We start from the raw sequence: 25,751 nt of genomic DNA, 5'->3' as shown, positions 1-25,751 counted from the left end.
TATCCTCATTAAACACACTCCATTTGATCCTGATGATGCTTTTGTGGACTCTCTTGTTGCTTGATTTGTACTTCCATCATTTTTTCTTAGCGTTCCCTGATTCCCATCCACAACTATCCATCCTCTTCATAATATGTCTGCTATGCAATAGTTAAATCATGGTGAACTAGTGTGACACTTTAACTGGACAGTTTTTAAAATAAATTATAACAGAAATTGATATTAATTTTCCTGTCTGAGCTGCAAAACCAAATGAGATTATCAGGGGGTAGAATATTTCTTTGTAGGTACTTTAATGCCAGAAATAAGATTCTTAACAAGATGTGTTTTTAACATGGTGCACAATTTTTTTTTCTTTTTTTTAAGGACTACTTACATGTAGTACTGGACAAAATAAACAAAAAGACAAGAAGTACATCAACTATGCCCAGAGAGGGCACCAAAATCCAGAAAAACTGAAGCTTCCTCTTACGGCCAAAACACACCAAATGTCTATCACTCTGTCATGGTTGCAGCAAATTGGCAAGCCTCTTAATTTTGCTGGGTGCTAGAGCATCAATTTACAAAAAACACATCAAGTGGGACAGGAGGTCAGGAGGAGGAAACTGCCCAAAAATGCCCTGTTACTTTCAAAATAATTTGAGGTTTTACAGTCAAACATGAACGTGAAGAGGATCATCATCTTTAGGGGTGGGAATAGAATAGAATAGAATAGAGTAGAACTTTGTTGTCATTGTAACAAGTACAACAAAATTGAAGTTACAGCAGCAATCAAGAAAACAAAAGTGAGAAAGTGTATAGAAAGTGCAAAAAGGTCCATGAGAAAATAGATGATGACAGCTTGTTCATCATTGTCCAGTTCAGCCAGCCTCCACCTCCACAGGGTCCAGGACTGAGCTTCTTCAGCAGTCTGTTCAGTTTCTGTCTCCTGGATCCTGTCTGCTCACAGCAGGTGAAGCTCTTCCAATGTGGTGTTGGTGTCTAACGTTAGCTCCGTTAGCCATGTCTGTGAATAGCATATTGCTACTCTGCCCTCTGGTATTCCCTCTGTTGCTGGGTTAGCATGGCTAGCTCGTCCATCTTATTGGAGATAGATCTAACGTTCCCAATGACGATGGATGGAAGGGCAGGTCCATGTCGCCACTCCTTAGCTCACACCTGAGAACCAGCACATTGTCCTCACCTCCTTTTCCTCACCTTGTGGGAAACATCCAGCCTTACACTAGTTAGCATTGACATGTTACAGGCTGCTAACAGCTGAGTTCACATGTAAACAATGCAGCCATGGTTACATGTAGGATCTCCAGACAAACACAGGAGAAAAAGTAGTAAAAATATCTTCGAAGCCACAAAAAGTTTGGTGTCCATGACAAACAAATGAACCATACAAAGTAATGACCCACTCGAAATACAAAGATGACGAAAAAGAGATGAAAAAAATTCAAGAAACGGACAAAGAAGAGAGAGCTGCTGCAAAAGGCAGCCATAGCCAACAGGGGGGTGCCTAGATTGGCGCCTAGAATCCGGGCAACTCCTCTGTCTGTGACTTCAGCTGTCGGACAGTCCTGCAAAATGCTGGACTGAACATGCAGCTGGTGTTAGCTGAGGGACGAGAGAGAAACACTTAACATGTAAGACAGCAGAGCCGGATCAGAGACGTATCTGGTGTATTCCTGGCATTGAAAACAAGCTGCAACATCCAGAGTGAAAAATGAAGTCATTGCTGACATGCGAAAGGCCGCTCCCCTATGAAATGCATTTTTTCCTCATATTTGTATGAGAAAATCAAAGTTTTAATTTTTTTTCCTTATTGACAGATATGAAAATATATTTCAGGTATGTAAAATTTTAAATTGCTGAAATGGTTGTAGATAACAAGTGGAAAACACAGGCTCCCACATGCCGATGAGGTACTCAGAGCATCACTATGCTTACTCCATTAATCATCTGTTATTTGTCCTGTTTGTGTTTTGTTATCAGCCAAAGTGTGTTTATAAATTCCTGCAAAAGTCTAACATTACTGGCTTCTTAATTCGAGCCCACATTGAAAAGAAAATTATATATATTTTTTTATGGCAGAAGCAAACGTGTTTACATTCTTGTTCAAACTTTAGCTTTTGTCTGTGCGGCTCACTTTCTGAATATATAAAAAAGCTGTGAATCTTTTTTTTTATAAATTAGAAAGTTATTATTGTTCCCTGTTGCACTACAAAATACTTCAGTTTTCACCTTTAATGTGAATGAACATAAATTTCTGACATGTTTAAGTGAGTCATAATGTTGAGATACTACAGTTTGATAACAACCTGCCCACTACACACCTCAGCTACGCTAATAGTTCAATGATTCTGGGTTAAAACTTTGCTGTTCATACTCAGGAGAAGCAAACTAAGGTGAACAGGATTCATGAATCAGATTCCTTTTTTTAAACAGAGTCTGACATTTACTTTTCTATCTACCTGTCCTTAAACACCTGACACAGCGAGCCATTTTTGTGTCTTTGACGTCTTCCTTTACCATCACTTTCTAAGTTTTCTCTTATAGTGCAGCCAGTTCAGTCGTTTTACTCTATATAACCCTCTTTATTTAGCATGCATGTGAAATCCGACCAGCAATCTTAGTCCCCCTGTGATAATATATGCATGTTTGACCAACATCTGTATTCTAATTGAGTGTGACTTTGTGGTTTTGTGCGTTTGCCTTTGTGTACTTACAGCGTGCTGTGGGAGCCCATGGGGGACGGCAAGCGCGTGATTTCATTGGCCGATAACCATGCACTGCTCTGGGACCTGCAGGAGAGCTCCACACAGGCCACAGTAAGACATACACACACACTGTATAGCACACACACACCCACATACACACACATACACACCATATCGCACAATAGCTAACTCATTATTTGATAACAACCATATCGTCTTGGTGTTATCAGACCCACATATCCTCTCTGCAACAACAGCAGAGTGTCCACTGTTCGTCCTATCTCATACACACACTCTCACACACTCCTACACTTACACACAGATGTAGTCACAGTACCTGGGTTCTAAGCTGTGACCACTTCAACATTATTCTGGTCGAGTCTCTCCCACAGTGATAGTAATAGCTTTGTTTCATAAGTAACAGAAAGGCTGTTGAACAGCTGCTCGCTGCAGCAGTGCTGACATCGTCTTACGCCCTGTTTCCAAGACAATCAAAGACACTGCAACGCCATGAAAACTGTCAACTGTTGGTATCAAAAAGCTTCTTGGAGAAAGTCAAGAGTGAAAAGTGGAGGAGCTGCAGGGGCAGTTTACCATGCAAACAGATGAGATGACGTGGACCTTTGGAAACAGGTGCAGGGTTGTATAAAAACAGGAAACACAGACAGGCTCAAACTTTTCTAGTTAAGTTTAAAAAAAACAACGACAAAAAAAGCGTAACTCATATTCCATCCATCCACTCATTCATCATGGTTCAGTCTTAAGTACACTGCTATGGATTTTAAGATGTTTAAAAAAAGAAGAAAACACCATGTTCCTGGTGTGTTTGAGTACTTTTGGCCGGTTCCTTTGTAGTTTTGTCCTTCCTAATGGAAGGTGAAGAGGCTCTTCACTGTAAATTCCCGGTCTCCAACCTGTCGGCTCTGCAATTAAAATGCCCATTATGTATTTAAAGACTCAGGATGATGGTGTGTGTCAGGTGTGTGTGTGCCCGTGTGTGAGCGCGGAGAAAGTAATAGAGTTGTGGTGTGTGTGTGTGTGTGTGTGTCTGTGTTTGTGTGTGCGTGTGTGTGTGTTGTTCCATTAGAGAAGAGTATAGACGGGTAATTGGTGATTCGTGCTCTTGTTGAGATGCACACAAAGGAGAAGCCGGTCATGGGCTGTATGGATACATAATAGATACCTGTGTGTGTGTGTGTGTGTGTGTGTGTGTGTGTGTGTGTGTGTGTGTGTGTGTGTGTGTGTGTGTGTGTGTGTGTGTGTGTGTGTGTGTGTGTGTGTGTGTGTGTGTGTGTGTTGTGTGTGTGTGTGTGTGTTTTCATGTCAGTGCACACTCGTGTGCTCATTTAATGTCATTAAGCTTGCGTTGAAAATCTCTGGTCTTAGTTTGCATGAATGCATGCTCACACACTGTCAATCTCTTTCTGCAGCTCTGTCGCTGAGTCTGCATGGACCATAAATTATTGATCATTCATTTGTATTCACCTCAAGCAGAGCTTAAGCTTAAAATCCATCGGCCTGATGTGAAACGTTATGCTGGATGTGGCTCTGAAAATGATGGCCATCTTTTTTGGGCATGTTTTCCCAGGTGTGTCTTTTCTGTGTGTGCTCTTTTGCTGTGCGAAAGCAGGTCTTCAGAGTTCCTGCAAAGGATAAAAGCTTTGTTCTACTTGGTTTTGGGAAATCTAGAAAGATGACTGCATGTTTGGCTGTATAAATAATTCTCTCCTCGCCGTCACCAGAATTAATAATCATTTAAAGTTTTATTGTTGCCGACAAAAGATGCTCGTTGACCCAAGGAACTTTTTTCGGGAACTTGGGACTTTTTGAAGAACTATGTGCTCTCCAACAAAAAGAACTGGCTTCTAGTTTTAATTTGGCCCCGTACGAGAGGAACAGATGGATACCTTTCCTATTTGAAACAATACAATACCAATGGCAAGTGCTTTTGTGTGTGTTTATGTGGTAATAATCATTAATTTGTGTAATAATAAAATATCAGAGTTCTTCAACTTAACTCAACTTAACTTTATCTCTTAATATATAAACTTGCAATGCTGTGTTCATATACAGCATGGAAAATTGCATACTCTTCCGCTGCCTCACAGTCACAAAGATGCGTTTAGGTACCTAAACATGGTACCTTTTGATTGTATGTGAATCGGTGCTTGGTACTACAGACGGAATTCAGTCATTACCTGTAAAAGTACCTAATTAAGTACCCATCCCTACTGAGAAGTAACACTTTCAGAGGTACAGAATCAATAGGAGGGCAGGGTCTGCAAGGTGAATGTTTCTGATAGTTCCTGGAGCTACTAAATGGTTCCTGAGGCCGATTGTTTGCATTTCCACAGAGGCCTGAAGTCCCAAGGAGAGGCAGACTGGTGAAGTGTGGAAAAAGTAGAATGAAACAATCTTATTATGCCTTTATTCTTGTGTCATGTTGTACGAATGTAAGAAACAGCTGTATCTTTATTTTTGTGATTTCTGCTTTAATCAGTGATTGATAATGTCAGAGTCAGAAAGCTGTAACCCAGGGGTCTTAAACTAGGGGCCAGATACAGCCCATGAAACCATTTCATGTGGCCCATCCCTTCATATCAGTTTATGGTGAAATTTGGCTTCTTGCCTCCATGGTCTGGCCCACTTTTGTTACCTAAGAATAACTGATAGCTGCACAGCTAAAAAAAGAGCCGTCTACACAACAAAATGTATTCCAGAGAACAAGGAAGGAGGCAAATCAAAGAACAGGTCCAGACTTAGTGATGTCCATCTTCAAGCCATGCTGGAGCACCTGAAGCGGCCCCATTGCAACAAGGTTGGATGCTCAGTGGTCCTCTGGTTATTTGATTTTCAGACCCCTGCTATAGCCTCAGTCTCTTTTAGCATGCTTATGAGAAGTTTTAAAAAATGCATCACTTTTATAGTCTAGTGATACACATTTTATTTTGATTAGCAAGGAAGCTAACATGGATTGTAATACCTTGTTCTCAGTTGTCATTTCAGTCAACAGAGTTTGAGTTTGTTGGTACGTAGAGTAGCACGCAGAAAGGCCTCCTTTAAGAAAGTTTATTTTCAGACACTGTGAGCTGATCAGATGGTAAAATTTACCAAGTTATTTAGCGCAGTCAAAACAAAAAGCGAACTTACCAACACACTGACCTGTTTGTCGTTGAAGCTCCTGCTTGAAAACCACGCAGAGTAAATAATAAATCATGAAGCAGTACGCCGTGTTCCAGACATTCTGGAGAATCAGTCATTTCCTTTTTGATGAACTGTGAGAACATCGCCTCAGACCAACATTTGTTCCCTCCTTGCCCTTTAAAAACTAACTTTAGCTTTAAGCTAGCATCGTTCTTCTGAAGTGAAGTTAGGAAAAGTTTTAATGAAACACTACATGCACACAGATCCTTCCCTGAGGCTACACACACATCATATGTTGCTCATCCTTGAGAGGCTGTGCTCATTTTCCATAATTCATATACACATTCATGCATATTACTACAAACACCTTTACACTTCCTGAACTGTCAGGTTCATTTTAAGGTGGGATCTTCAGTGAGGAAGACCTGTTCTGCAGTCAGGTGCTACCTGTTGCAATATTAATTCATGCACTAAATAAGAATTAACTGAGCGGATGCATGTTTGATTAGTTGTCTTCTCCAAGCACCACAACCTGTTTCCCCTGCATGTTTGTTGTTATCCTGTGTTTGTCATGGCTAATAACAGTAAAGTCTAAGAAGGCAGCTGAAGTTTGGGGAAAAAACAAAAATGGAAGCTGTAGACCAGAATGAAGCTCGTCTTTGTAGAGGCTTTGAAACATTTAAGTGGCTGAAATGATTCTTTACATCAGTCAGACAACACAATGAGATGAATCCTCACACATTGATGTGTTTATGTGCTGTTTTGGTCAAAATTGTCCCACATGCTGTTACACAGATCAATGATTTTTTTAACACAGCTTTTCCAAACATCCTAGCTTTATTTTGGACGCTTAAACTATTTTACACACTGATAACAAATGAGTTAATGTGACTAAAATAAAAACACAACCTAAATAATTCAGGTCAAACTACCAGTCTGTTAAAGAGACACAAAGAGAAACTTAAGGGGAACTTCCTCTGAAACATTTTTCATTTGCAGTGTACTCATTTCTTGCATGGCTAGCTGGCTTAAACACTAAATATTGTATAAATTATGTGGTATTTTTCCAAAGTTGGCTCTAACCTACAGAGGCCCTGAGAGCTCACAGCCCTGCAACTTATGAAAACACATGCAAAAATACAAAACACAAGCAAATCAAAACAACATCTTCATCAATTTGACAACAGGTGTGCAGAAAACACGCTGGAAACACCACAAAACAACACATTAGAAAAACATACTTCAAATACACTACAACACAACGGAAGTGTTTCCAGGGGGCACTTAAAATTGATGCACATCGGCCGACACGCTTGTTGTTGCAGGGGATTTTCAGTCACAGCTGAATGTTTGCTGTCAAAGCATCCAAAATGGTGCATTTTCGTTGTTGTTTGGTTAATTTTAAAAGTGATGTTGATGTTTTTAAATATGGCTTGTTTTTTTTTTACACGCTGAAGGAGATTACGTGTGTTAGTATGCAAGTATCCTTTCAAAGACAGAATGACAGCTCTTTCAGCCTTCTCCACACCGCTGCTGTGGGAAGTAGGAGAGATATAACATGCTGAATGGATTAACAATGAATCTCTTGTGAGAAAGTTAAGTACACTTATTTGTTCAGTGATGAAAGCTGATATTTTGCTGAAAATTTTAAAACATTAAATTAAATTTTTGGATCATGCTTTTCAAATTCAATAAAATAATTCAAATGAAGTTTTTAGTTGCACTCTCAGGCCTCGGCCTCCTTGTGTTTTAAATGTGAAAATAACAGCCCTCCTCCTTTACCTGGGCTTGGGACCGGCAAAAGTGACCCAGAAGAGACACTATGGCGGAGTTACAATTTTTTTTGGTTATTATTTATTTATCTATTTAATCATTTATCTTCAATTTTATCTCTTAATTTTTTTTGTTTTTGTTTTTAAAATGCCCATTATGTATTTAAAGACTCAGGATGATGGTGTTAGATTAGATTTAGATAGATTAGATAGATTAGATTAGATTTGGTGTTAGATGGTTAAATAATAACAAAATAGTAATGAAATAAAAAACATAAGTGAGGGTCATTGTGAGCATCACTAATACACTTAGGCCTGTCACGATAACAAATTTTGCTGGACAATAATTTTCAAAAATAATTTTGCCGATAAACGATATTATTGTCATTATTATTTGATTTTTTTTCCTTTTTTTAATTGATGTGATTATGATAAATGGGATAATAAAGTGAGTACACCATATCAAAAGCAAGAAACTTTAATTTCTTTAGATTATGTAACTGTAATCAAAAGGTCAGGATCTTCTAAATAAAATAAATTAAACACAAAATATAATAAATTTAACAAAGAAGAAAGAGAAAAAAATACAAAGAAAATGAAGTGGACTCTTAAAAAAATACGTCAATGAAAATAATTAATACTAATCAAAAACAATAAAACATAGACCCTGTCTCTAAAGAAAAAACGAAACTCCAAAAAAACCAACAACAATAAAAACTATAGCCTAAATAAAAGGGAGTTTATACAGTTCCTGAATTGTTTGTAACATGTACTTTTTCCCAGTCAATCCGTACTGTCTGTCAAACATTTTGAACATTTCTGGCTTTCAACCGTATTGAAGGGCTGCATTTCTTTGGCAATGTAGCTGTCTTTGAGCGCCCACCATTTGGCGCTTTTATTTCTATTTACTTTGCCGACCAAAGGCCTCAGTAAGAGCGGATTGTCAAAGAACAAGGCTACGCTGCACCTCACCGTCTTCTTCTTCGTCGCCACTATTTTCAAACAAATGCGACATATCAGCTCGTTGGTGTTCATGAGCTCACACTTTGTTCATTCTGATAAAAAACAAAATATTCCCACACTGGGACTGAGGCAGGCGGCTTAAGAACCGTATCTTTCGTCCCATCACTCATATTAGCGCGTGTTTCCTCCTTACCCCTCAGGACGCTCGCTTCATCTCTCTCCGTGTGTACGCGCAAGCAGCCCCGTCTTCACCCCAAAGATCGCATTTTTGACAGATGCTCACTCCACTATAAATCTGCTAAATCCGCTATAGAACCTATGCACCCCGATGTTAGGAAAGATAGACGTAGTGAGCCATCTTCTCACTCAGCCTCTTTGGTCGAAAGAGAGGAGGAAAACAAACATGCATGCACGTGTCAGTTTATCGAGGCTGTCAAACTTACCGAGGACGTTTTTATTTATCGTTCGGTTAATCGATTTATTGATTATCGTGACAGGCCTAAATACACTACTTTTCAAAATGCACTGAGTGGACTTTATAGTGAATGACCATGCTCACTCAGATTTCGGAAAGCACTACAAAATGGCATGTTCACTATATAGTGCATTATGTAGTGGAGATGGAGTGATTTCTAGGGAAACTAATATTGTGACCCGTTTAATCCCAAATTTATCCCTGAAAAATACGGGCATTCATTTGATTCGTCAGACCTTATTAGAAACATAAACTGTATGATTCTTTCTGTACTTTTCCACATTTTTGAAAGTTATTTTTTTATTTATTCATTTTATCATTATTATTAAACACAACAACACAACTCAACAAAACTTTGGGTTTCACCCTAAAACCGTTGTCGTATAAACAGCCCGTTAGTGTGTACATTCTTTGACGTGTATTGTATCTCGTCATGGTGCTCTTCCTTTATGCCTGTGTCTTTAATGCATGGTCTTCTTATAATCTATTCAGTGCCTGTGTGTATGTGGGAGTGTGTGTATATCCTGGTCTGTGACCTGGTGTGAGGTCAAGAAGGACCACAGAGGCAGGAGGTGTTGTTGATTCCCTGCTCTGACACCGACACAGGACGACACAGCAATTTAATCCTGCATCAAGAGAGAAGAAGAGGTGGAGAGTAATGGCGGAGAAGAAGCAAAACGAGGAAGGGAGGATGGAAGGAGGATGGAGAAAAGAGGAAGCAATGGAGGGTTTGACTGATTAGAAAGATGGAGATTAGGAGGGAGGAGGAGGGAGATACGGAAAAGGACGGAGAGTGGGCTTGATGAGGAGAGAGGGACTGAAAAGAGGAGAGAGAGCTTGGCAGCCAAGACAAATTCCTCTGGTGCTGATGAGAATGCTAATCTCCCTCCTTCTCCCCCTCCTTTCATCCCTCTCTCCTCTCTCTATTTGTCGGAGGGTGATGTGTTCATCTCAAGCCGTGTCCAGCTGCAGTGTGGATGTGTCTCCGTCTCTCCTTCTCAAGGGCCGGGCCCAGATTAGTGTGCGTGTGTTCAGTGTGGGTGTTTGTATGAGTGTGTGTATGCATACATAAGAGAGGATCATGTGCATTGTTTAAAAGAAGATATGTGTGTGTGTGTGTGTGTGTGTGTGTGAGTGCGTGTGTGCGTGGCTCATCAATTAGAATCGCTGGTGGAATTGAGTGAGAACATCTCCGCCGGCTCACAGCACACCCACATACCTTGTCCTGCACATCTGCTTGCAAACACACACGCTCATCCACTCGCACACACACTCCTCCTCTCTTCCAGAGTCTAGAGAAAGCATAAATGCAAGGCGATTTGACAGATAGCTCTGCATTAGTGCCGCTTGTGTCCTAAATGAATACGTCCCCAAGTGTTGTGTGTGCTGCCTTGTTAGGGTCCCTAATTTGGTTAGTGCACTAATAAAGCTGGGAACCTGGGATGCACGCGGCTCCGGCTTTGCTGTAGTTTGTCTGCAGAGAGGGAGAGTAGTTGAGCATGAAGTTAACAGAGCTTCTGTCAGAGAACTTTATCAGTTCTTTGAGTTATTCAGCGTCAATCAGATTTGACACCAGAGGAAAAAAAGGTATGATGATCAGGGTTGTTTCATTTTTGCTCTACAATTCATTTGGGATTGATTGTGGTTGCACCAGAAATCTGATGGCATCTCTGAGGAGAAATGGTAAAGGCCCTGTGAGGACTTTAAAAGTGATCTTGAAGTAGTCTCACTTTAATGTATTTGCCCGACAATTTAAAATAAGATTAACAGCACCAAAATGTGTTTTTCTGAATGGAAAGTTTTATTGTTGTCACGTTTCAAGCAATAGTGCTACGTAACTAAAAGTGAATACATTACCTCGTCAATTTGTGTCCTGCAAAACAAAGAAAAGCATTTTTAAAAAGATCTGCTCTCCAAAACAAATGCATGTCTTCACGGCAGTTGGGCGATGGTACTTATGGGAAGTCTTTATCATAGAAACACACTACTGATTCTGGCCACAGGAGTCACTGTAATCTACACCAAATGGAAAGTCAGACAAAACAGAGAGCCAAAGTGTGTCTTATACACTGAGTTTTACCGTGTCAATTTGAGACTTGGCCTGTACTTTTAAAGGCCTGAATTTGTAGACTGCAGACCTAAAGAGCGTAACCTTTTTAGAGACAAGCTTTGACACAGGTTTGTGAAAAAGTTGTATTTTTAAGTGTTTCAGGTATCACCTTATTTGAGGAAAGGTGAACACAGATAAAGAGAGACCGGTGACATTGGTCCAAGAACAGTCATAGTGACTCAGTCTTTCATAGAAAAAGGGTGGTGTTCAGTGAAAGTAGCAGCTGACTTTTCAAACTCCACGATACGCAACGTGAAAAAGGTAGGATAATGTACTAAGTGACATAAAGGCCACAGTGGAAACCTTGTTTTCTCCTTGTCCCATTTCTTCTGTCCCCTCCCTGCTATCTGTCTTCAGCTTCTTTCCTTTGACTCCTTTTCCTTTCCTCTGCTTCTCCTCCCTTCGCCTGCATCCCTGCTGCTCAGCCTCTCTCCCTCTTTCTCTCTGTCCTCTCCAGCTGAAATAATGAGAGTGTACCAGGGAGCTGTGCAGTGACGGGGCGATCGATGATCCCTGCTCCAACAGGCAGAGACGAGGGAGGAGGGAGGAGGGAGGAGGGAGGAGGGAGGAGGGAGGAGGGAGGGAGAAATGGGAGAAGGAGAGAGATGGGGATAAAAACCTGCAGATAGTCAGAGAGCAGAGAAAAATGGAGCAGGGTACTGCTGCTGCTTTTTAAGAGTTGTTAGATGCATGGAAGTTAAAGGGAGAGATAACCATTTCTAAAGTCGGCCGGCTGAATTAATTGGATTCCATTTTTAAAGTGGTCTGATGAAGTGATATGCTTTGTTATTCAAATTCCTTGAAGTGTTTTGACTTTGATTAATTTCACCATCTTTGTTGCCCTGTGAAATGTATGTACAAAGTCTGATAAATGTCCAATAACAGCATGTCGTCTTGTTTGAAAGTTCTGAATGTTCAAATTTCACCTGAAAGAATTTTTGCTTCTCAGCAGCTCAGATTCTGAGATTATCTTTGGGTTGAAATTCCTCAGACACTGTTATCTATTGTTAAGGAAACTACACTCACCAGACACTTTATTAGGTACACCTTGCTAGTACCAGGTTGGACCCACTTTTGCCTTCAGAACTGCCTAAATCCTTTGTGGCATAGATTCAACAAGGTACTGGAAACATTCCTCAGAGAGTTTGGTCCATATTGACATGATAGCATCACACAGTTGTTGCAGATTTGTCGGCTGAACATCCATCATGAGATTCTCCCATTCCACCACATCCCAAAGGTGCTCTATTGGATTGAGATCTGGGGACTGTGGAGGACATTTGAGTACAGGGAACTCATTGTCATGTTGAAGAAACCAGTCTGAGATGATTCCAGCTTTATGACATGGAGCGTTATCCTGCTGGAAGTAGCCATCAGAAGATGGGTACACTGTGCTCATAAAGGGATGGACATGGTCAGCAACAATACTCAGGTAAGCTGGGGACTTTAAGCCATGCTCAGTTGGTACTAAGGGGCCCAAAGTGAGCCAAGAAAATATCCCCCACACCGTTACACCAGCAGCAGCCTGAACCGTTGATACAAGGCAGGATGGATCCATGCTTTCATGTTGTTGAGGCCAAATTCTGACCCTACCATCTGAACGTGGAGCAGAAATCCAAACTCATCAGACCAGGCAACGTTTTTCCAATCTTCTATTGTCCAGTTTTGGTGAAGCTGTGTGAATTGTAGCCTCAGTTTCCTGTTCTTAGCTGACAGGAGGGTCACCCGGTGTGGTCCTCTGCTGCTGTAGCCCATCTGCTACAAGGTTGGACGTGTTGTGTGTTCAGAGATGCTCTTCTGCAGACCTCGGTTGTAACCAGTGGTTATTTGAGTTACTTTTGCCTTTCTATCAGCTCCAACCAGTCTGTCTATTCTCCTCTGACCTCTGGCATCAACAAGACATTTTTCACCCACAGAACTGCCGCTCACTGGATATTTTCTCTTTTTGGGGCCATTCTCTGTAAACCCTAGAGGTGGTTGTGGGTTAAATTCCAGTTGATCAGCAGTTTCTGAAATACTCAGACCAGCTCGTCTGGCACCAACAACCATGCCTCGTTCAAAGTCACTTAAATCACCTTTCTTCCCCATTCTGATGCTCAGTTTGAACTGCAGCTATCCTCTTCACCATGTCTACATGCCCTAAATGCATTGAGTTGCTGCCATTTAATTGGCTGATTAGAAATTTGCGTTAACGAGCAGTTGGACAGGTGTTCCTAATAAAGTGGCAGGTGAGTGTATGTCAATAAATGCATGTATTATTAGTATAAAGGATTAAAACAGTCTTAAAAAGACTTCAAAGGATCTTCATGTCTCATATTGCCTTTAATTTGCTGGGGTTGTCTGTGGTGAGCCATCAGTGCCCAAAATATGACCACAGGGTGCTTGAGCACAGAACAGTTGTAATCTGCAGAGGAGAGGACTTCTAATAATGCCTCATTATGCTGATTGAATGCCCCACTCTGCCTTAACTTGTCACAGATGTGATATGAAATTCATGTCCCTGTACAGAGATGCTAATGAGGGTGTTGTTGTCCTCTGCAGGTTTCCAGCACGGCCACCCTGGAGGGCAAAGGTCAGCTGAAGTTCACCTCCGGGAAGTGGAGCCCACATCACAACTGCAGTCAGCTCGCCACTGCCAACGACACGGCCATACGAGGATGGGACCTTCGCACCATGAGGTGAGTCTGAGGGCTGTAAAACAAAAATAAAAGAGTCATTTTCTACAGGATCTGTTCTTCCCAACTGCCTGGGTTTTCAATATGAGATGTGCTGTTTGTAGCCCATTTTGTAGTCCAAGTTGTTTAATCCAATCAGGTACCAGCAGGTCTTGGTATTTGCATGAAAAACTGTTCTTCCTGCAAAGTTTTATTTCTCTCTGTAAAGCAAAATCTGAAATTACAGCTAACAATCTTCTAGATCAAATTTCATACAGCATATGTTATGTCATGAAATCCATTCAGCTCAGTTTTACCAAAACGCTCGGGGTTTACCTCCTCAAAGACTGCATCATGCATGTCAATCCAACCTCCATCCAACACGGACAGACCTGTCCAAGCTTGCATTGTGGCGTTTCGCAAAGTTGTACCATGATGTTGTTATTCCAGAAAGCTCAAGACCCATTAATGAAGAACATAAGTAAAACAAGTTTCCCTTTCAGGCGCATCCTGCTGAATTTAGCCAGCGTGGAGTCCCTGTGTAACAGCTCTGTCTGATGTTTAACCAACACCTACACAAACAACTGACACACAAGTTGCAGAAGTACAGCAAGGAAATGAAGCCTTGACTACGTTTTGGTATCAAGTACAGACTTCAACTTGGAACCAGCTCTAAATTCCTGAGACCTGTGGATTAGATAAGGCATGTGAATTCTGATTCATCTGTTTGGGCCCCGAAGGTAATATGAGTTATATGCTCTCTACAGTTCAGTGGGTACTTCCACATATTGGTCTTTTATCCTCTTCTTCATACACCCTTTTTGCTCACTCACCTCCTTATCTTCGGCAGGGAAAATAAGTATTGAACACATCAACTTTTTTCTCATCACATTTCCAAAGATGCAATTCAAACAAAATTTCTACCAGACATTGGTATTAACTCAAATAATCCACACATGAAAAGAAATCACAACATTCAGGTCCATAAATAATGATTATGTGGAATTAAGCACGATAACACAAGAAAAAACGTATTTAACACGCCATGGAAAGGCTGTATACTTTGGCAAGGAAATGCACCATACCACCTGAAATCTGTCAGTAATTATTACTTGAACTTCCATTTAGTGCAAACCAACATCAGCTGGGCTAGAGCAAATTGATGGTCCTATAAAAAAGGTCATTTTTTTCCACCAAGCAGTTAAATACAGCACACCTCATGATGGGTAAAGGCAAAGAGCTCTCTGAAGACATTCACAACCTGATTGTTGCTCAGCATCAGAATGGAACTGGCTACAGACTTATATCAAAGCACCTGAATATTCCAGTCAGCACCGTTGGGGCCATTTTTTGCAAGTGGAAGAAGCACCACCTTACCATCAACAGGCCACGCACAGGAGCTCCTTGTAAGATTTCTGACCAGGGAGTCAGAAAGATAGTCAGAAGAGTACTGAACGAGCCAAGGTCCATCCTGAAAGTGCTCCAGAAAGACTTGGAGGCAGCAGGTACAATTGTTACAGAGAAAACAATAGCCATGGCCTCTATGGACGCTCAGCCCGCAAGACTCCATTCCTCAAGAAAAGGCATGTTGAAGCTTGTTTAAAGTTTGCTAAACAGCATCTTGACAAGCCTGTAGAATACTGGGAGAATGTTGTCTGGTCAGATGAGACCAAAACTGAACTTTTGGGCTGTCATACTACATACCATGTTTGGAGGAGAAATGGCACTGCACATCACCCAAAAAACACTACACCAACAGTGAAGTTTGGAGGTGGAAGCATCATGGCATGAGGTTGTTTCTCATCTCATGGTGTTGGCAAACTTCATATAATTGATGGAGCAATGAATGGAGTCATGTATGGGGAAATTCTTGATATGAATCTGCTGCCATCCACCAGGATGATGAAGATGAGACGTGGCTGGACCTTCCAGCAGGACAACGATCCAAAGCACAAAGTTGACTCTCAAATGGTTTCCAAAAAAGAAAATCAATCTGTTAGAATGGCCTAGTCAATCACCTGACTTAAATCCAATTGAACAATGCAATGTGGAGTTCACTGATGTAGCCAAGGGTTTGTACTGATGCCTGGACTGTGTGCCTCAAATAAAACAATAACATGAGGATCAGACATTATAATAAGACAGTCCAAACTTTGTCCAGCTCACCAGGGTTTGTTGTAGATCGTAACCCACCACGCTTCTGTTTCTTTCCTTCAAAATAAAAGCCCCCTGAGACAACATACTGTTATACAGGGCAAACTAAAATTCTCACAGCCCTTTGCTGGGATATAAAATAGTTAACAGAAACATAAATCTTTCTGGATAAAATCTCAGTGAGAATGTTGCTGTTCACAGATGTTTCATTTATCTCTCAGGATGTGCTACTGACATAAAATTACGTCATTCTTGGAGCAGAGCATCAACAAAGTTATGACACATTTGAGCCTTGTAATCATTTTGCCTGCTCACTTTGCAAAACTTAAAAAGTCCATATTTAACCCGGAGCACAGAGAAATTAAGTCTTAGTGACTGGTTTTTGAAATGTTTGGGCCACACGTTATTGTGATTAATCAATTCTATTTTTTTTTAATGATTTCTAATATTTTTCTACTAAGTACTTTTCCTGTCACAACTCGAGTTGAGCCACGTGAGTGAAGCTTCTTTAGCAGACTTTGAGCAGCAATGCAGACATAAAAGGATTGTAATCAGAGATTCCTTACAGTTAAACAGTCTTTTCTGGAAAACTGTATCGATCATTTCTACTGAAACCTGAATATACTTGATATAAAACCACGTGTTCAATAACTGTGTCTGCCATGCGTTAGTACCAGGAAAGAAGAATGTCAAAACCGATCTGTGGTCGCGTTGAGGATTGAATATTTAAAAGATTGAGCTTCCTTTGAGCTTTTAAGACACCTGACTCAAACCCAGTCTGATGTTTGGAACATTTAAATCTGACAGAAGTGAGTCACGTAAGACTCATGTGGGTTCATCTCTCACAGCTTAACTGTTTCAGCACGTGTTTACATGTCATTACAAGATGTTTCAGAGCAGAGCAGAGGAATAAGAGTTTAATTTGACTCATCACTCTGAATGAAAATATTACCACAGGGTGCTGACACAACATGGCTCTGTCCTCACCGTCTCTGCTCAGGTGCTGCCCAGGTATATGATGTCTAACTGCACCGAAAAGCCCCGTCATGTAAATCTCTGCTATGTTAGCATCCATATTTAGTTATCCAGATAAGTGTTACTTATTGAATCATATTAGTTCATGTGAGGATTAAAGCTTGGAAATGGGTATTTATTGGACAAAAGAATTTTTTGGTTAAAAGCCGACACTTGAGATCCTGATGCTTCGTGTCAGCTTTACTGTACTGCTTACCATATATTATCCCACTTATTACGCAACTAACTGAAGATACAAACACTCTGACAAATCAGGAATTAAAAGATTATTTCATTGATTTAAATTTATTTGTGAATTTAGTTTCTAACTAATCCTACCATCAGTCCTAGTGATTTGATGTCAGTCAACATCTCACTGTGATGCATTGTTATCTTCACAGCTTTTATCACAGCTGCTATCATCACCTCTACTTGTGGTCCAAGTTTCTTCATAGTTACCGGCAGGGCTTGGCGCTTAGCATTTTCCCAAGTAGCATGGGTGCAACCAAGTTAAATAATCTAGGAGCAAATATTTTTAGTAGCACGATGAAAAGTTACCAAGTCGTATGTTTTTCTTTAATACAAAGATACGCAGTACAGGAGGAGGTCTTTGTAAGCGGAATAATTAGATTTATTAGAATAAAAAACATACTTTCGGAAGTGACATAAACATAGACTTAAAGTGAATTAAAGTGAATTATTGTGCATAGTGCAACTGAGGAATGGTTTAAAAACTAAATTACAAAAAATATAATAAAATAACAATTTTCTGTTATTGACCGGTAATCCTAGCCCAATACTTTTCTCCAACAGACTTAAGCTTGTTATATTGTGTTATAATATACAACATTAATGAAGTTTTTACAGAAAGTGCTTGAACTTTGAGGGGAGGGTTCGCATCAATGTATATCTGAACCCTGTATGGGAAAGCTTTCTGCCAGTCAGCATTAAACTTGTATCTCTTACGACTGGGAACGGCAGCGCCGTTGCCTCTCCGGTGTCTTGAGACACAGCATCTGAATCTAACAGGAACTCTCTCTCGCCGTCAATTTCTCCTCCTTGCTCCATTTCTTCTACTTGCCTCAATTCAGAGTCCACATGATGCGGTTTTGTTGGTCTTTCAAAATAATAACTGATGGGCTTTATATTGGTGTTATTAACCATTTGGTCTTTCATCTGCAAAACTTTAAAATGTCACTCGCTGTTCTGTCAGTGTATGTGGCCCCCGGCAACCAGTCCTACTGCTACGCTGTGATTGGTCGAGATGAGGCTTTGGGAGCGCCTGGTTATGTTCATCTGTACCTTGGGCAGCACGATGCAGGCCTATCGGGTGAAGGCTAGCTAGCGGTGCAGTTGGGTCAATAAATCAAACATTTCAAAGCTGAACATGTTTCCTGCTGAGGCTGCGTTCAGGAATACCACCAGCCACAACTTCCAACATATTCAACACAAGATAAAACGTGTTTTGAACAGTCATTTTTCGTAGTCACACGAGTGCTACCAAATGAAAATCACAACTCACACTGTAATATTTTTAAATGCGGGTACCTCCTTGCGCTGTTGAGCCCTAGTTACCGGTAACCCAAGGCTCCTCGCATCTGAACAATATTCAAAATATCCACGTTGTTTAGCCTGAGAAATTAGGAAGCCTTAACTGATAATTTGGCTACATCGTTTACCAATAAGATGCAAAGGGTTTTCACATTACAGTCTGTGGTGTCAGTAAGCAAAAGAGAAACCCTCTAAACTCTCTCTGGGGATTCAATTGACGTGAGTCTGCCTCATGCTAGTGAAAGTTGATTGCTGTCAATGTTATATATTTTCATAATTATTAACGTAGCATAGCATTTATCTAGTCTTATGTTCTTGTACAGTCCCCGGGTTGGTGTATGTTATCTGGCAGATAGAAGGATAGCTTCTGTCTCCAGCTTGTATCTGGGGTCTCCTTGACCTTGTGTGAACTTTCACCCAGTCTCCTAGCTCCATGCTCTGATTCAACACACACATACAGTTGAACAGCACATCTCTCTGAAAACTGACACCAGCTGTGGGTGGAGACAGTGGTGTCATTTATGTTTTTTGGCCAATTACTTTCACGGGTTTAGTTTAACTCAACCTCTGAATAGGTGTAGCAATGATTGTTATAAAATTGTATTGCTCCTTGGGGCTCATTCTTTTGGGACCAGCGCTTTAAACTTTACCTGTGACCAGAGTAAATGCTAAACTGAGAAATGGATCCTCATCTTGTAATCTTTGGGAGTAGTTTGACTAAAGAACCGAGTAGATTTTATTACAGCGACATGGGTTTGGACCGATCACAATGAAGCATCTTGCACAGCTGGAAGATCAGTAAGAAAGAAATGCTTTATTTGTCTGACTAAGGAGAAATTTTCAGTTACAGCAGCAAACAAGACAGTGTATTGTGCAAACATTACGATAAAAATATGAGCAACCCCCAAAAAATATGAACTGGACTATTTAAGCACAAGAAATCTGTAGAGAACCACTGAACAAGTATAAAACGTGCACAGACTGATAACACAAAGTCTTCTGAAAGGGGTGGGACATGTAGTCCATCAGAGGCGACAGCTTGGCCATAATTCTCCTGTCAGTCTCCACCTCCACAGTGTCCAGAGGGCATCCCAGGACAGAGCTGGTCTTCTTCACCAGTTTGTTTAGTCTCACTTTTCTTTGGGAAGATGAAATCCTTCAATGGTGTTAGCTCCATTAGCATCAACTAATGACGATGTTAATGACTCTTGTGTTAGTGTTTAAGTTTTAATCTCCCTCTTCTATTTTGCTAATCCAGTTCTGCAAGCGACTTATTGGTTAGCAGATCTGTCAATCAAGGCAAAATAGCAGTTCAGACTAGAAAAATAGAACAGGGGAACACAAATAAGTTAGAAAAAAAAACCATTTTTGATTGGCTCATCTGTCCCTGAGTTTGTCCCATCTGCTAAAAACGAGGACGTGGATATTTTGGCTTCACCTTGAGGAAGCTGTCATGTTTTCTATCTTTTACACTGAAGTTTGCAAACCAGATCGAGATTTTGTGTGGTTCTGACCAGAGGGTTATAACGTCTGATCCACGTAATGTTCCATTAGTTCAGCATTAGTTCAGCAGACTGACTGACAGACTACATTTCCCTTTTACCTTTCGTCCTCACGTTTTGTTCGTATTCCCGTTCTTCTTCATGAATTTACTGAACATCAGCGTCACGTCAGCCTGTGATGAAGTGCGAGGCAGCAGAGCACAAACATTCCTGCTTGACATGGAGCATGTGTACTACTGCACATTAACCTTGTAACTGCAGGTTATCAGCTTCCCACCTCAGCCTCAATCAGTGTGTGTGTGTGTGAGTGTTGTTTGTGGGTGTGATGAGTGAGGTCAGTGTGTGTGTACATGTGGAGGAATACTAATCACCTTGCTATCCATCGCCGTGATAACAGGAACGTGCCGGAGAGGTGGAGCAGACTGTCGGCTGAAGGAGAGACAGAGAGTTTATTCACAGATGTGTATCACAGGCTCAGATAAGATAGCTGAATCATTGATATCACTCCTCGTCAGCCCCGGAACAAATTACAGAGTTCCTGCACGCTACATTTTGGCGGTTCGTCCTCCTGCTGTGCTATTTTGAAAGATGCAACAGTGCTGATTTAGCCGCTGGCACAAAGGGAAGGAGGGGGCAGCGGCATGGTCCACAGACTCATCTCTCCAATCACGGAGCGCTGAAAGACTGTGAATTATTTTAAACACATTTCATGAAAATTGAGCTTGAAATTTCAGAAACTTTCTGAGCTGCACCAAAATCCTTGCTCTGAATATCTTTTTGCTTTAAAAGGCTCCGTTTGAAAAATAACTGGTCAATTGAAAAAAACGACAGAAATTCACCACTCTGTGAGACTGCATGAGACAAAACTTCAGAATAATATTCATCACAGTAAAACAACCAAGAATTGTTGGATTTTATCATATGCAAATGATAAAATAGGAGTGGATGCCACTGCAATACACTCTGTAGTGGAAACTAGGGCTGAACGGTTTTGGAAAATAATCAAATTGCGATTTTTTTTTACCAGTATTGCAGTTGCGGTTTAGCATGCAATTTTTTATTTTTTATTTTTTTTGGGGGGGACATTTATCTTCTGCATTATACCTTAAACACAATAAACCATTATATAGTATGACCAACACAACAAAGGATACTGTCAACATACAATTCTTTCCTGTTGGCCAGGTCTACATGTTATGATGAAATGAGATAAACTGATGCATGAATTGATGCAAATAACATATCTTTATTTAACTACAATCACAGTAGAGTACTGACAGACTGGTTTTACTTCAACCTTTGTAGACACATACTATTTTTGCCAGAAAAACCAGCATATTGACTTTTGCTGGGTTTTAAGGAAGAACTAGTACGAGATACTTTATACCCTCCAGGTCAGTGTACATGAAAATGTATTTCAATTTTATTTCATTTTTTTATTGCAGCCTTTGCGATCTGAAAATTGCACTCTATTACATTGCGATATTGGTGTCAATTCAATTAGTTGTTCAGCCTTAGTGGGCTCAAAATCATGTCCTAAAACCTCTCTGTGAACTAGGGATGTGAATCGGAAACCGGTTCCTGTTAAGAATCGATAAGAAATGTTTCAATCCATCCTAACCGTAACCCAACATCATTAGCCTTTATTCTTAACGATCTCATTCTTTACAATATACCAGAGCTGCCTGACCTTGCACTGATTAGTCTGCTACAGCTAACTTAGCTTAGCAGTTAGATAACAGTTTCCCGAGTAAACTCTGCTTCAGGATCTTCATCTTAAAGTTTTACTGAAGAACTGAACAAACAAAGAATGTACATTACTCACACAAGATTCCTGTTCAATACACTTAACATGGTATACATCTCCTTATTTGCCAAAAACAATAAAGCGCTAGCTTGATGCTAACGTATATGGGGAAATGCATTAATATTCTAGCAGTTGGCATACATTGGTATATCTTCACTTTTACAACAGAATTTCAACTTTTGTCTCAGAAACATATCACAGTCACTCTTTGTGAACGATACTGAAAACTCCAAATGTCAAAATACAAACAGGCAAATGAAAGCAAAGTTAGGTGCAGGCTCATGGCTGGCTTCATAACTACAGCAAGGTCCCTAACAACTAAAACCACTGCTATAACTACTTCCAGACACTAGATGGCCTACTTTTATAACAAAAAGAGATATCCAGATCCTCTGACTAATGTTATATTTATTAACTGATAAACCCAATTTGATGTTGTGGACCCAGAGAACCTGTAAGCTACTTTTTGTACACAGAAAACTCACAAAAGGAATTGATAGGGAATCAATAAAGAATCAGATCGATAAGTGGAATCAATACAGGCATTGGCATCAATAAAATCTTATCAGTGCCCATCTCTAGTGTGAACACCATTCATCACTGCATCCACAAATGCAGGTTAGAGCTGCACCTTGCAAAGAGTCATCTAATGAAGCCAAATCTGACAGTCTTTTTGGAAATCATGGACACTATGTACAGCATCTGACATGTTGTATTTGCATTTTTTCTATTAAATATATGAAATATTAAAATAAATCTGTATAGACATTTTGCCTAACATCTTAAATCTATTAAAGATGTAGTTGTCCCGTGTAATCATCAGAATCCAGTGAGACTCCTGACTGAATGGGTCCCTCTACACCTTGAATCCAAGGTTTCAGATCAACACACACACCCACACACACACACACACCCAAGGGCATAGAGTGTGTCTGTGTGAGTGTGTGTGTTTGCTCATGCATGCCATCCCTGCACAAGTGTGAAGTGCTCGGGAGTGGAAAGGTTGCAAGTGTGAATGAGCGTTGAGTCACGTTTGTGTGTTTCTGTTTGAGTAAGTGACTCGCATGTGACAAGTGGCTGTATTTGCTCTCTGCTGTGTGTACCTCTCTGCTCATGTGTGTGTGTGTGTGTGTGTGTGTGTTAATGCCTCTGCATCACTGCAGCATGCTTGTGTGTTTTGAAGTGTGTGTGTGTGTTTGATTTTTGTGTGTGCGTGTCCAGTTGGCGTGGCAGCTGTGTGATGGCAGCCTCTCAGCACGCTCTGCTGCCTCCTCAGACGACCTCTGAGGTGTCCCCTCACACCCACACACATACTAAAACACCCCCTCCAAACACACACACACACACACACACACACATAAAAGTGCCCACACTCTCCTCTTTTTTCCTCTCCTCTCTTTTTTTCCCTCGTTTCCTGTCCTCCCCCCCTCCTCCCTGCTCCCCCTCTCCTCTCTGAAATAAGGACAGGGACAGCAGCCCAGCAGTGGCAGCCGCCTCTAGTTAGTTATCTAACACCCTGGAGAGGAGCTCGGTATCTACAGCACCCCGTCTCCCAGACACGCAGTGCTTAAAACACAAAGATAACAGCGCTTATGAAACATATATGGATCCTGTTCTAGTTTGTACTGATGTAATATGCAGTTTTATGTAAATTATAGAGTACCCTGCTTCAATATTGGGGACAGAAAGTGGTGTTTAATAGAAAATTCTTACACATTTCCACTTCTCCTCAGCTTGTCTTCTTGTATCATATTGTACCTTTTCTTCTACATTATTCACTGCTGAATCCCTGTTGTGCAGAGCTGCTGTTGTGATTTTTAAGGCAAGGTTTTTTTTTTCATTAATGCATGTTTTAAAGACGGTTTTAAAGCAGAGAGGGCTTTGCAGCATTTTGAGGAGTTTACTTTCTGAACAGTTTGTGCATGAAACTATGAGTTATTACAAAAAGTTTGTTGGCACATCAGTATGACAGTAAGAACTGTTGCATCACAGCAAGAATGTTCTGGGCTCAAACCAAAGACTGTGTTAAGGTGTGGATGATGTGACAGCTCTTAGAGCAAAGCCAAAATGCATGTGCAGATACTACAGTGTGTATCCCATAGATAGATCCCCAAAAGTGAAGCCAGAACACTGCAAACACATGAAATCTTAATCTCAAGTGTTTTGTCTTGCTTTAGTTAAAATTGTCTTATTATACTTGAAATGAGCCACATTGAACTGATGAGTCCAGAGAAAGGTCTTGTTTCATGTTATTTAAAGATGAAAAATTAGGTCTGAATTGCTTGTAACAAGTATAGAAATAAAAAAAAAACTTCCAATGGAACAAGAAAAAAATGCTTAAAGCTAGAAAAATGTCTAAATACAAGTAACTTTTCTTTTGTTTCATTGTTAGATTTTTTAAAACTTGTTACAAGCAATTCAGACCTTTATTTGTCTTTAAAAACCTTGAAACAAGACATTTTTCTGTTCAATGTGGCTCATATCAAGTATAATAAGACATTTTCCACTGAAAATAAGACAAAAACACTTGGTACTATTTCAGTTTTTCTTCAGGGAAGATTTAGAGCTGGCAGCCTGGAGTCGTTCAAATAGTTAAAAGGTAAATTTCCTCTTCTTAACACCAACTTTTTCAGATGTTTACACCTCAGGAATTATTTTGGTAAAGTCATGAATCCATCTCCAATCAAAGCGTTCTTGATGAAAATACACTTAGAAAACAGGGAGAAAAAGATGATCTGTGATTTCTATCAAACATTCTTGGAAAAAAAATCCTGTAATGGAGATAACAAACAAACATATCACAGAGGAAATACCCTCGAGGCACATCTAGTCACCAACTCAAATGTATAGAGGGAATTTGAGAAATAGACACCAGACCAAAGATCTTCCCAAAGATCAGAGGGTGGGGTCTTAGGGTGTAACACCAATGGGAACTGATCGAAGAGAGGAAAAAGTACCTTTTACAAACACTTCTGACATCAGCTGGTCAATGCATCACTGATGTGGGGTTAAAACCTAGGCTGCCATCACTCAGCCTATGGTCTGAGACGATCTCTGAAATCTATTCAGTGGAGGGAAATAACTTCGAGAAAGCAGAGGGATGTTTGTTGGAAGGTGGAGCCCTGAACCATGTTGGTGAATTAAAGTACCTAATACCTACCCTCCTGCCTTTTTTTTTTCTTTTTTTTCTTTTTACTTTTTTGTCTCTTTTTTATTTATTTGTTTGTCAATTTACTTAATGGAATTAATGTTTTTCATTGTATAAGTATTATAGTGTTCTCAGTGAAATTTTGTAACAACAGATACAACAAAATGTATAGATGACTGTGTAGGTGGCCTAAACTGAAATAAAAACTAAGTAAAAAAAAAAAAGAGCGCCCCCTATTAGCTGGCTACAGCAATGGTCCTGCATCTGTCCTCCTTTATCATAACTGATGTCACATGGGTCACTCTTAAAGACTGAAACATGAGTTTTCAGAGCCATGTTACTACAAAACAAACAACATTTAGCTCAAATCTAAGCAACTGTTCATGCCTTATATATGGTAAAAAGTGTCTTTTTTAAGCCACATTATAAGGTGTAGTTAGAGGTCTGGGAGAAAACGAGTGGAGAGGTTGTTGATAAACAAAATTAGACCCGCCTCTCCCTTCATACCGCACCCCTGGCTCCACGCCCGAAAGATGAGGGACGTTTATCGTCATGGAAACGACCGTAGTAACTGCACAGCTGACCAACATGGTGTTATGAAGGTGTTTCTATCTTTAGCTCGCTATTGTTTGGGTTTCGTGGTTCTTTGATTGTTGAATGGTGTTTGATGTTCACTGTAATCTTGGTGCGCTAAAGGTGCATGGTTGTGTGCGCACCGGAGAGAGAGATTATAAATCCAGTAATGAACAAGA

At 40.3% G+C, this 25,751-nt stretch overlaps 1 protein-coding gene across 1 annotated transcript in view; it reads left to right on the top strand.

Moving 5' to 3' along the window:
- Window positions 1-25,751, top strand: part of eipr1 (EARP complex and GARP complex interacting protein 1) — a 75,803-nt gene that overhangs the window by 26,339 nt on the left and 23,713 nt on the right. The window contains exons 5-6 of the mRNA XM_074691317.1: window positions 2,717-2,816; window positions 13,711-13,847. Coding sequence (XP_074547418.1) covers window positions 2,717-2,816; window positions 13,711-13,847 — 237 coding nt within the window. The remainder of the gene's footprint in view (window positions 1-2,716; window positions 2,817-13,710; window positions 13,848-25,751) is intronic.

This window comes from Halichoeres trimaculatus, unplaced genomic scaffold (assembly GCF_033239565.1).
Source record: "Halichoeres trimaculatus isolate MK-OKI-2021-1 unplaced genomic scaffold, fHalTri1.1 fHalTri1_scaffold_17, whole genome shotgun sequence".
Taxonomy (NCBI): domain Eukaryota; kingdom Metazoa; phylum Chordata; class Actinopteri; order Labriformes; family Labridae; genus Halichoeres; species Halichoeres trimaculatus.
The sequence above is the reverse complement of the archived record's forward strand: the minus strand, read 5'-3'. Positions and strand labels throughout refer to the sequence as shown.